The sequence below is a fragment of the Bacillus rossius genome, chromosome 6 (genome assembly GCF_032445375.1).
Source record: "Bacillus rossius redtenbacheri isolate Brsri chromosome 6, Brsri_v3, whole genome shotgun sequence".
Lineage (NCBI taxonomy): Eukaryota > Metazoa > Arthropoda > Insecta > Phasmatodea > Bacillidae > Bacillus > Bacillus rossius.
The window spans coordinates 10919445-10931921 of NC_086334.1; the positions used below are offsets into that span (position 1 = coordinate 10919445).

At 38.0% G+C, this 12477-nt stretch overlaps 1 protein-coding gene across 9 annotated transcripts in view; it reads right to left on the minus strand.

Annotated features, from left to right (window-relative positions):
• Positions 1–499: 499 nt before the first annotated feature.
• Positions 500–12477, minus strand: part of LOC134532619 (membralin) — a 61470-nt gene continuing 49492 nt past the window's right edge. For 6 of the 9 annotated variants that reach the window (XM_063369209.1, XM_063369202.1, XM_063369204.1 and 3 more), the window contains exon 14: positions 500–5598. In XM_063369209.1, the coding sequence (XP_063225279.1) occupies positions 5476–5598 (123 nt within the window). In that variant the 3' untranslated portion in view covers positions 500–5475. The remainder of the gene's footprint in view (positions 5599–12477) is intronic. The other 3 variants (XM_063369206.1, XM_063369203.1, XM_063369211.1) reach the window with 1 other exon arrangement.

Sequence of the window (12477 nt, forward strand, 5' to 3'; positions counted from 1 at the left end):
AGCAGCCTATGATTCTCGACATATGGTCGAGTTGGGATTGAGAAAAATTTTAATGAAGCATTTCATAAATTCAAAGATAATGCCACTCGCATCAGCACATCACTACTGACATGGGACCTGGAAAAACACGAGCGAGTGACAGTGACCCAAGTGGGTCAAAATCAGACAATAAGTGTGAAGTGAAGTGTGGGGGGAGGTTTACACTAACCAAAGTCAATTAAAAGTTCCAGTGCTCTTAAAAGCCATATGGCAAACCCTGGCAAAAAACATGTGCCAATGTAAAGTCACTATTAACGTGCAGGTTGTAAAATGTCAACACCACAGAAGTTTGTGATATGTGTGCACCATCCAGCAAGCATACGCTACTCTCATTCCGCTGATAACCCTTCCTTATGCAAGCTCTCTCTCTTCAAGCTCATCTTCTTTCTGGGCAGCAGAATGGATTACATTTAAAAAAAAATAATTAGTTACATTAAAATATAACAAATAAAATGCTTCATAAAATATTATAATTAACTTTATTTTTTTTACAGTATTTAAAACATGATGTATCACACCATTTACATTATAATCACCACCATTATTATCACAATGTCCTCGCAATGGTACAGAAAATTCTATGAGAAACAATAACAGGATAGCATTCTGCTGATACTATAAAATGCTCAAGAGAACATTAACACATAAGACGTGTGAGTGAACAGTGTGTTCGGTGCAGCTAGCGCAAGCACTAGCACATGGGGGCGTCTGGTGAGCTACAGGAGAGTGGGACTAGTAGGAGGTAACTAGTTAGTGTAGTCAGAGCTCGGGGCAACTCAACTGACACTGACACACGTGTGAGAAACGAGGCACCCAGGCGTGACCAGCGCCTATCGTTCCGTATTACGTGTCGTCAACTATCTTACAAGTCTCTTAGCACTTACAGACTTAAACAGCAACTGCAGAAATTATAATTACACAAATCAATAACAATAATAAGTTATACATTACAACCTCCCTAAAAATTTTTTTACAAGACTGATTTTTTACCTATGGGCAACCACAATGTTTGTAATGGCATCATCAGAACCTTACACGTATGTAAATAGTTGATAAAGGAGCACTGTCCCATTCACAGGAACACCACCGCGCCGACTTGAAGACTATCACACAACTCGGACCTGAAGAACATGTCATCACTCAACGTACATTCTACTTCCAAGAAGCAGAAGATGCTATATCCACAACCAATAAGATGCACACACAGCTAATAGGGCTTCACTGACAACCAACCAGCCGCTTCGGTGGAAAAATTATACATTTATCCAGCAGAAAATAAAAGTTATAACTGAAAGCATCTAATGAAAAGGAATTAAAATTTTTTCTTACATTTACAGGTGATAAAAAAAACTAAATGTATATTTTCCAAGCCCATTTGTCATCAATTTCAGCAATTAACAGATACACATAAATTGCAAAAAAAATTATCCTTTGTTAAGCCTTTTCACTACCAAACAAAGGGCTATAATAACAAAAATATCCTGTTAAGAGTAAGTAGGAATGGTAGTTACATATTTTAAAGACAAGGGAAACCGTAAAGTAAAAAAACAAAAAAAAACTTAAGAACTTATCACCAAATTTATATTATATATATTATGGTTTTAGTATGCAGCACATTCAAAATCAGCTAATGCAAAAATTTCCTTAGTGTAAACCACCACACATGTGAACAGGTGTTCACTAATTGGTGTATTTCACCAGCAAGAAATTGTATAATCTAGTTTAAAAAAACCATACAAAGAAAAACTATATTATGGATGTTTACAGAAATAAATATAAACTTTTCAGGTTGCTTTTGCACATAACTTTACAAAACATATTTCAACCAAGATATCTGTTTGGCATGCATGGATGCTGGGCCTACTATGAAGCCTGCTCACGTGAGAGATCGGGATGTACAGGGTTAAAACTAGTTGCAGCCACACAAGCCACACGTGAGGGGCTGGTCACCTAGTTCCTCCCGCACACTTTCAAGTGAAACGCAATTTCCGACATTCTAAATATCATGCAATGAATTGCAAATTAAAAATAATAATAATAAATAGGCTAGACTGTGAGTAAATCATTAAATCACCAAAATACATATATAATTTTTTTAATTTGTAATTTTAAATATATCAAGATATTTTGCATGTTTATTAAGTTTTAATATCATCAAAATAAATATTATTTTAAAAATTCAGTGTTATATCGGTGGATTGTTTTCAAAGAAATATTATTTACAATGCTGTATGTATTCAAAAATAAATAACATAATATATCAATTTCCATATGAAATTAGATCTGCTCCCATGCCATTGAGCTAGGAATCTGTGTGCATGGACAGGGTCTGATTATACTGACAGAATAATTGTGTACCAAGATTCTCAGATGTCAATAGTCCAAAATAACTAAATAAAAAATAACCTTCAACAAAGTCAATTAATGGTCATTAGAAAATTGAATATACTAAAACAGAAACCTGATAAAAGAGACAATATCATAGTAGACTACCATTGACATACAAACAATGTGCTATGCGACGTTATGTACACACAAACACGAGTCTACTAATGAAAAGTGAAAGAAATCCATTTAAATGTATACAGGTATTTATTCCTGATAATAATAACTACTCCTGCTGGTAAAAGAAATATACTTATTTACATACAATCCAAAGAACCAAAACAATTACATATTTGTTTAATTTCTTACAATTTTTATTATACCAAAACACAACTTATGAAGATTCCATATTAATGTTTAATAACATCTGAATTACAGATGAAGTACTCAATCAAAAATAGTAAAACGTTTGCTTCTATGCATAGCAATTTTCACCATCTGGACCAACATATAATTTGTAGATTTAATTGTAACTGAAAACCTCTATTGTATTATCATATAACTATGGTTTATTCTAAAAATACAACATTTAACAAAAATTATACATAAAAAGGTAAAAAAAAAAAATTGTAAATACACTAACCTAATTTTAAGATTCTATTCATAACAGTAAATTTTAATTACAGAGAATTGTTTATTCTTTCTACTCTTGTGTTTCCTTATTTTCATTTGTGAACTTTAATTACTATCTATGTCTCTAAGTTATTTCCCTAAATTTAGAAGCAGGTAATTTTTTTTCATCAAACAAGCAAGTGGCCGGCCTGATCTCTGGCACATCTGCACTGTGCTTCTCCGAGACCAGGCAGGTGAATGATACACCAGGAGATAAGAACTATTGGCCACTTTGAGCAAAACGTAGATATCTCATATTTGTATAAAGTGTTTTTGTTCACAATTCTTGCGTTGAAAATATAAGTAAACAAAACCAACCATAACACCACAGCTGTGGGAACTGAGTACGCTGCTATTCCACCAGCAGACTTCACAGACTGACTCTTCACTTTGCACTTTCTGTTGCCATTTGTGTTCTTCAAGTAATAAGATATGCTGATAAGGGGAAAACAAACAAGCATTGCAGGCTCTAAACATTTATAATCTACTGAGTCTTACTGTGAAAACTGTTTGTAGCAAAGTTCTGCAAAACTAATTTTCTGTAAAAACATTACTTTATTAGCAATTATTATTATAGATTTTACAATCTCAATATGTATTTCATTTATTATAGTTAATTATACATATAAAACATAAAACGTGGTCCATAATTGACTGTGATATGCAAAACTAATTACAAATGAAGAAGATAAAAGTATGAGTTATGAATGTGATGCCAATAATTCTAGTGTAAACAGCACGGTCAGGGACTGCCTTAATGCCCTCGCCAGACTGGCAAACAGTGGATCTATAACTACGAGGTTTAAGGGCACCCTCTCCGAAGCTGCCACCAGACTGCACAAAGTTTAACCTGTCATTTACCAACAGTTCTTAACTTTTTTATTTTCAAATACATACCTTACAACATTCATCTAGTTTTAGATAGAATAATATTTTTGTATTCCATTTACAGTGAACAGGACACGGCTCGAAGTGAGGCCTGCAGTGAGGAACAAGGACATGGGAGTCTGGAGACTGAACAAATGACTTCCGAGAACTGCATTCACAATATGAATTATTTTTCTCTCTCTCTCTCTCTCTTTGAAACATTCCACCGACAAGTGATTTGTTTCCAGACTTAAAAAAAGACTGCGTATTGCACATAACCATCATCACATTATCTCTTCTTATATTTGCCATTGTTGTGTGTGATAACCTACAGCAGCTGAAATGCCCCTTCTCTTTTACAACTCATCAATAGCTTTGAATATATATACTGTATAGAAGTCGCGAGTGCATAGGATTTACTCTACGTTTTTCAAAAGCGTAAAATGAGCAGCTTGGGTACTTCACCGCTGCAGTGCGCTGCCGTAACGCCCTGTATCGTCTTAGTTGTTATTTACACGTTAGATCGCAGCCCTGTCGCCCGCTGTCATTCCCCGCACCCCCCACCTTTCATTCACTGCAGCTCAAGTTCGTTCAGGGGGAGGGGGAAGGGGTGTTTGAAGAGTTCGACACTTGTCCGCCAGGGACCACCACAAGTCGATGCCCTAGAGATGGTGGCGATTGCGGCGGTGAATTAACCAACTACCTCAAAACCGTATTAGAAGTTTTAACCTGGGCTGGCGACTTCTATACAGTATATATATTCATAGTCAATAGGGACCGGCAAAATTCGCGGGTTCAATGACCTGCAGGATGAACTCCATAGTTCTACGTACGTACACTCGGTCAAATGCCACCCACTGATTGGTCGCTGTATTGTGAGACGTTCCAGCGTAGCAGCCTGCGATTCTATAAAGCTTTGGTTGGGTGTTTCTCATTGGCCCAGAGTCATCCAGGTGAGTTGTGAGCCGATAGCAGAGGCAGCACTGAGGTATAACGATTTGTTATTTTAGCCTATCGCGAAATGAATTCACGAATTTTTCCGGTCTCTACTCATCAAGCTAGAGCTATTTACTTTCGGGAGGCTTTACTTCCGGGAAGCCTACAACTCACGTAGTTTCGGTTCCCTGCAAGAATTTCCGAAGATTTCCGAAGTTTTGCGTTTTGGTATTAACGCCACTTCAGCCGCTAAATCAGAAGTTTCCAATGAAAACAAGCATGTTGTGACTGACCTGACCTGACCTAACCTAACCCTTCGATTTTTTTTTTAATTTCAATTTTTGAGAGAAAACCGAAGTTGCACGAACGTGGTAGGGAACCGAAACTGCGTGAGTTGTATGTAGGCTTCCCTTTACTTCCCTTACTGGTGCACTTGGCGGTTTCGCGAGCAGACAAGAGAAAATGAACTATGTTTCCCAGAAGCGCCTCTCGCGGCGCCCAGCACACGAGACCGACGGCGGTCTCCGGTCGTCGACGCACCACACTCCACAACACATGCACACCAACGTCAAAATAAATAAGACACGTACACGTTGACAACGCGAGGGGTCGATACAGCTGGAGCGTGGGCCCGCGTCACTGCTGGTCCGGCGGCGAGGCGTTGAGCTGGCGGTGGTTGCGCACCAGCAGCTGCTGCAGCTGCGCCTGCTCCAGGATCACCGGCAGCTCGTAGTGGTGGAAGAAGTACAGCATCGAGTGCTGCCGACAAGACACACACACCCTCGCACCATCCGACACCCTTCCTCGCGTGCAGGGTGGCGCAACAACAAGAGGGGGAGGGGGGTACAAGGGCATTATGCCCCCCCTTCCCCCCTTCTGAAACCTTGAAGTGGGATCAAACGGGGGCAAAGAAAGTGCTGTGTAATCAATTTTTCAGATAGTAAAACTGCTTAAACAGCACCATTTTCCACCTTGAAATACAAATTTTTCCCCGGGGGGTCCCCAGCTTCAATAGGGGGGGGGGGGGATCGATGATTCTTTATTAAAAAAAAGTATATTTCCCGCCGCCCCCCCCCCCCCCCCCCTTTTTGGAAATTTAGTTGTTGCGCCCCTGCTCGCGTGGCCCGACATCTCTCACAAAAAACTTACATTTACAAGTTTAAAATTTTATACTTCACCACAAATTTCGGCTGGTCGATCAAACTTTATGACGTTCTTTTGAAAGATTTTTTTTGACCGTGATAACGTCTTGTAAAAATCGATGAAGCCGGCTGCACGCGCGGAAAAAAGCGTGACTCATCGTCACGTTCCCGCCTTGAGCCGAGCGTGCAAGAACCGGCCAACCACCGTTAAACAGGTTAAGACGGGCTTTTTAACTAATTGTTCGTGATTATATTTAAACAAATTATTTAAATTAAATTTGCAAAAAAAAACTGTAAATAATATTTTAAAATTAAAAAAGTATTACATTTTTCAATAATGTTTTCTTATGACGTTATCACGTAAAATTATCGTCCGTAGACCGACTTTACAGACACCGACCCCCCCCCCCCCCTTCCCCTTTTTCTGCTTGCATGTTGCCGTTTTGAATTTTTAATAGTTTTTTTTTTCTCATGAATTAAAATTCTTCAGCAGTTTTTTGATTACTGTGTTTAACGATTAAAAATACATTATATTTATTTTGTGTTATGAATTAAATGTCAAGTGTTGTTAAGTTTCTATTACTGAGTTGCAGGAACGTGTTTGTTGCGTGCGGTGACGTGGCGGAGGATGACGTCAGAGCTGAGCCGGTGGACGGTTGGCCGCGCGCCAGGGGAGGGTTGGTGTGACGCCACTGATTGGTTCCCTGACCGAGACTACGGATGACGGCCGTGCCTGCGAGCGGGATCCAACGGCCTTGGGCCTTGGGGAAGCCTTCTTTTCACAAACGAGAGTGCCAAACGCTCGATCGTGCATCTTCGGGGTTTCTTTTTGTTCATTGTAAATAAATATGGCGGTGTTGATAAAAGGATACTAATGGTCAATTAGGTTAGGTTAGCTACATTATAAATACTTAAACCATTGTGGACGGTTAATTTGGTTAGGATAGCTACATTAAAGATACGGGGGGGAAAAGCGAGCATGAACTTCGGGGAACTTCGGGTGTGGCTCTCTCGTCTGTGAAATGAAGGCTTCCCTTGTGCCTTGGGCCTCGGGCCTCGGGAATACGTATACGACCGTGCGACCGACAAGACTTTTCCGCAAGAGAGTGAAAAGGTCGGTTGTTACCAGCGAGAACTTCGACGGCGCCGTACGCAAATAACTGCTGGCGCTTCGGGAAAAAAAAATGTATTAGCAGTTTAGAAGAATTGTGCCCGAAGTACTTGGGCCCGGAGTCAGTGGTAGACTGTTAAACACCATATTTACATTTTGGAACTGAAGAGCAAATTTGGTTTACAAAACTAGCATGTGAGAAACTTAAGTTTATATTTCGCTTAAGTTTTGACTTAGTATATTTGAATGTTTCAAAATTTTAGATTAAATTTTTCTACCCAGTTTAACTAGCAGTTATCTGATGATTTAATTTGGACTTAAAGTTTTATTGCTGTGTTCTACGAACTGCGTAAAAATTTTGAAGTTAGCTGCATGGATTAAATCTACGTCTGATTTTTTTGTAGCAAACGCGCTGTTTATTCTTGAAGTAATTTAGTGTTCAGACAAGAAAAATTGGTTGATCTTATTTTAACTTTCCACAAACTTTAATCCTGAGACACGTTTCTAGGACATCGTAAAACCATGTCTGCGAACTAATCGACGGCGATCAAGCTAGCACCTACCGCTGACACGTGTATGGTAATTTTACTTTAACTTTAAAAAAGAAAATACTTTTTTCGATATTTTTCCTTTAAACTTTAAAAATGCAGTTTGCTAGAGTTTCAGGAGCTTAAGAACTGAAACGCTATAAACTGTATAAACATAATTTATACTGTTGTAATTTTCTTCTTTTTTTATATTTAGGGTTCATTTAAATTTTGGTTTGGATATGCGGGTTTTATTATGCAAGTATGTTAAGTTACGTAAATTTGGCTACGGTTATTTGGCTGTCAAGCTTTGTCTATAAACAAGTCACTTTACTAAAAATAGTAATTTTCGCTTTTTTGGTAATTTCTTAATGAACCTTTTTTTTTTTTTAAGCTTTTAGATATTTATTTCTCACACTGCCCAATTTAATCTACTCCATTATGTTTTTCCTCTACTCTTCTTTAATTTACAGTTGTTTGCTTACCATGGAGTTTTTCCACAAAACAATTTTTAATACGAGGGGCGTTACGAATGTTTCGTTTTTTTTTTTCAGGCGGAAACTGTATTGCCAAATAAAAATACACCGTGGCATCATGAACTAACTATACACCTGGCACTATTTTTCGACACGGTCGCCACAGACATTAAGACATTTGTCGTAGCGAGCAATCGGTTTGAAGAAACCACTCTGGTGAACCTCTGTGCCCTGCGAGTAGGGTTACCAGACGTCCGGCAAAAGGAGGACATGTCCTATTTATGTATTTTTTTGCGTCAGGCCGGATTTTCCTTAATGCTCCAAAATGTCCGGCTTTTTTATAAAGTGAGATAATTCCTGCAGTTACACTGAGTAAAGCGCGCGGTGCGCGCTAAAGAGTCACCCCACTAGTAAGTAGTTCTATGACAGCTTGACAGGTAGCAGCACATGCAGAAGCACGTGTTTTCAATATGCTGTATATGCGTAGTTTGTTTGATTCTTTATACTGAAACTGTATTAAATGCCAAAACATTGTAAAATATCGTACTCCATGTTAATTAATTCATGGCTTTAAAAAAATATTGTCCTCCTTTTTAGTGAAATGTCCTCCTTTTGCGAGGAGAATGTCCTCCTGTTTTGTTATCAGTGTCTGGTAACCCTACCTGCGATGCAAGAACCTCCGACTCAGCACTGTTTTGGAAGTGAAGTCCCGAGAAAGCGGCTTTCGATGCAGGGATAACAGCGGCGACCACGTTGTCAGCACACTTCTGTCTGCATGGGAAGCCTATGATGTACATTCTATATTGCACAGACCCGAATACTCACGTTGGCAAGCCTTCTTTTCACAGACGAGAGAGCCAAACGCCCGATCGTGCATCTTCGTTTTTTTTTTTTTTTTTGGTTCATTGTAAATAAATATACAACTCATGATAACTAATGGTCAATTAGGTTAGGTTAGCTACATTATAAATACTTTAAAACATTGTGGACGGTTGATTTGGTTAGGATAGCTACATTAAAGATACTGTGAAATCATGTAAACGGTATCCTAGCCCTGGATGGCTACATGTTAAAAAGTTATTTGTTAAGCAACCATAAAATGATTTTACAGTATTTTTAATGTAGCTATACTTACCTAATATAACCAACCATCCACAATGTTTTAAAGTATTTATAATTTAGCTAACCTATCCTAATCGACCGCAAAATTAAATGCCACACCGGTTTCGGGTTTGGCTCTCTCGTCTGTGAAAAGAAGGCTTGCCAACGTGAGTATTCGGGTCTATGCAATATAGAATGTACATCATAGGCTTCCCCTGTCTGCATCGTGGTTTGTACTAGAATAACCTCGGGCACGACGGTCCAGTGAAGCCAACTCCTACAGTGTGTTCCCCTAGGACCAACTTCAAATCCCCCTAGATCTCGATTATAAACACCTAAAGTTTTCCTTGTACATCCTGTTTGTTTGAGAGCTAAAATTATTTTCTCTTGAACCTTAACCTTTTCTTATTTTTCTGCCCAAACAGAGCATAATACTTTTGAAAAATAACATTCAGTATCTACAATTTTATACATGTACGAATTTAATTTCGGTTTAAAAATAAATGTTTAGTAACCTTGAAGTTCTGGATCGGTCTTCCAATATTTCGTATATTTTTGCTGATATATATATATATATTTTTTTGCGTTCTCGAAAAGATTTGAACACGAATAATTAATTATTATTCTAGTTGTTTTTATTCCTTGGCACCACAGAAAAACATAAACGACTTACGTTGCAATCCAATCAAACTCGCGAGTTCACAACAAACTAACGGACACAACTTCAACCAGATTCAGGAACAGAGGTATTCACCTCTGATAGAATACTGTGTGTGTGTTGCATTAAGTATTTATTAACGTTTAATGACAGAGAATGAATAACAGTCGCAATGAACAAAGAAGGATCTCTATATAAACTGTATAACTTGTTTTTAATGCAGATTACACAGTTGGTATGCACTTAAATCCAACAATAAAGCAGAACTGCAAACACATACTCTACTTATTGTCCCTAACGGGGACTGAAACCACCCTCCTCCCCCAACACGCCAGCACACATGACTAAACTGGGGTAGGGTTGAAAGTGTCACTACATTTACTTTCTTGACCACTCCAGAAAATCAATTACAATACAAAACATTTTTTTTTGTAATGCAAATGTATAAACTATTTTATATTTAGTATATATGTCTTTAGTTTCAATTTTGAAGCCATCTGTTGCCCCAAATTTTTCAGATGGACACCTAATTGTTACATACAAAATACATATTTAATACATAACAACATGGCAAAGATTGTCTCTATGTTTTAGAAATGTTTAATAGAGTGATGTCAATTGTTATTAATGAGACATGTAATGACATATTGAAAGCAATATCATTTGGTGAAGTGCGTAACTGCAGCACGCCTCGATGCAGTTCGTGCCACACAAACCCCCATGAGACCAGGACAGTGACTGCCAGATCTGCCATGGAACACCAATGATCGTGTCTCATTACCATGCAGATAGTGTCGCGCTCTTCTTTTGTTGATGGCCGCCATTCCCCATTCCCCCCTCCCGGTGCCATTTCCACAGCCAAGGAGAGGGGGGGGGGGGGGCGACAGCCACTCCCCCCTCTCGACAGCCTTCACACCCTCTGTTTTAATTCATTCTGCTGCCGACTGGAAGATTAATGTAAAATCAAAACGATAATTTCCAAGAGGGGTCTGTTTTTATCTGATGAAGCTTTAAATAAAGTCGACAAACTTATTCACTTGAGTTATTTGGTTTTAGACCGACAAATGGCATTTATTTTCTGCTTCATATAATACTATCTTCAGCATTAAAATCATATTAGATTAATAAAATAAGATAGTGTTTTTTTAAAAAAACTAAGTTTTTGTACAAAATTTTGATTCGTTTCATTCTTCCTAAATACATTTATTCTCAATACAAACACTAAGATTATAGCAAAACTATAATTTCATATTAATATTTAAAAACTACTAATTGTCTAAAAAATAGAAATTAAAAAGTAATTTTCATTTAAAAGTTAGCAACACAATATTCATACTTTCATAATGCTGAGAATCATTTTATTGGATTCAGATTATGGGATTTTCCTTATACATTACAAAAATTTACCATTGCTTGCTCACACAAGTAAATCTAAGACCCTATACAGTATATTCCATAACGAAACGTCAAGTCGAGAACATTTTAAAGCCGATTATCATAGCAAAGCAAAATATCAAAATAAAAAAATGTTTCCGAGTTAAATGCATTTTATCAAAAAATTTTAATTCCCACCATGCACCAAACTATAAGTTACTCTATTTGGCTAACAATAACATTATTTATAATAACTCAAAATAAAATTTAAAATGCTATACTTTGGGAGGGAATTTTGCACGACTTAGCCTATGCAACAATAATTTTTAATCTATTAAATTTGACTAGTCACACCGTAAAAAAAAATTACTTTGCTAACTAAACAAGCTATTTGCTTTAATTAGCCATATTTTCAAATAACTTGCTAAGTTAGAAAAGGTATTTTTTTTTAAGTATGACTAGTCAAATTTACGAGATTAAAAATGTTTTCATACTTATTAATGATTGTGTAGCAAAAAAAAAAAAGTTTAATTTCGGTGCACAGTCGGGATATATAAACTTTTGAAAAAAAAATGCCTTTAATTAGAGAACGATGAAATTATTTGATTTTTATTTGGTTTAGAACCGTAATACTGGCTTATCAAATGTTCTTGGCTTGACACTGAGTTATGGGACATTCTGTATAGAAATTAAATTAACTCCTGTTGACAACCATTTGAAGTGTTTAACCAGTAATATATATATATATATATATATATATATATATATATATATATATATATATATATATATATATATACATACATATAGTTTATATTAAATTCAAAAGTTGGTTTGAAGAATCAGATCAGTGGACTGTTATTTTTCCTACCTACATGTAAGTCTCTACACGCACCAGCACAGGGACAGGCTGTAAGGACCACGTGGTGCCTGGCGCGCCGGCCAGGGTGGGCCTTAACGCCACGCGCCCTCGAGGACTGGGTCGGTGTCCTCCGGCAGGATTGCGAGGATCCCCGCGCGGGCAGGAAGGATGAGGAGGGGTGGGGGGAGGAGGGGGGCGTCTCCGCGGCGGACGCCGTCAGGGGAGGGGGGGGGGGGGCGAGGCCTCGGCTCGATCAAATTTATATGGAAATGTGGCAACGTGGCCCCGCTCATTAGGCAAACATAACGCGCGCGGCTCCCCTCTATCCTAAAGGGGGCCGGCGGCTGGCGTGGTGTCACGGGGCCTCAAGACTGCAGTGGCTGAGGG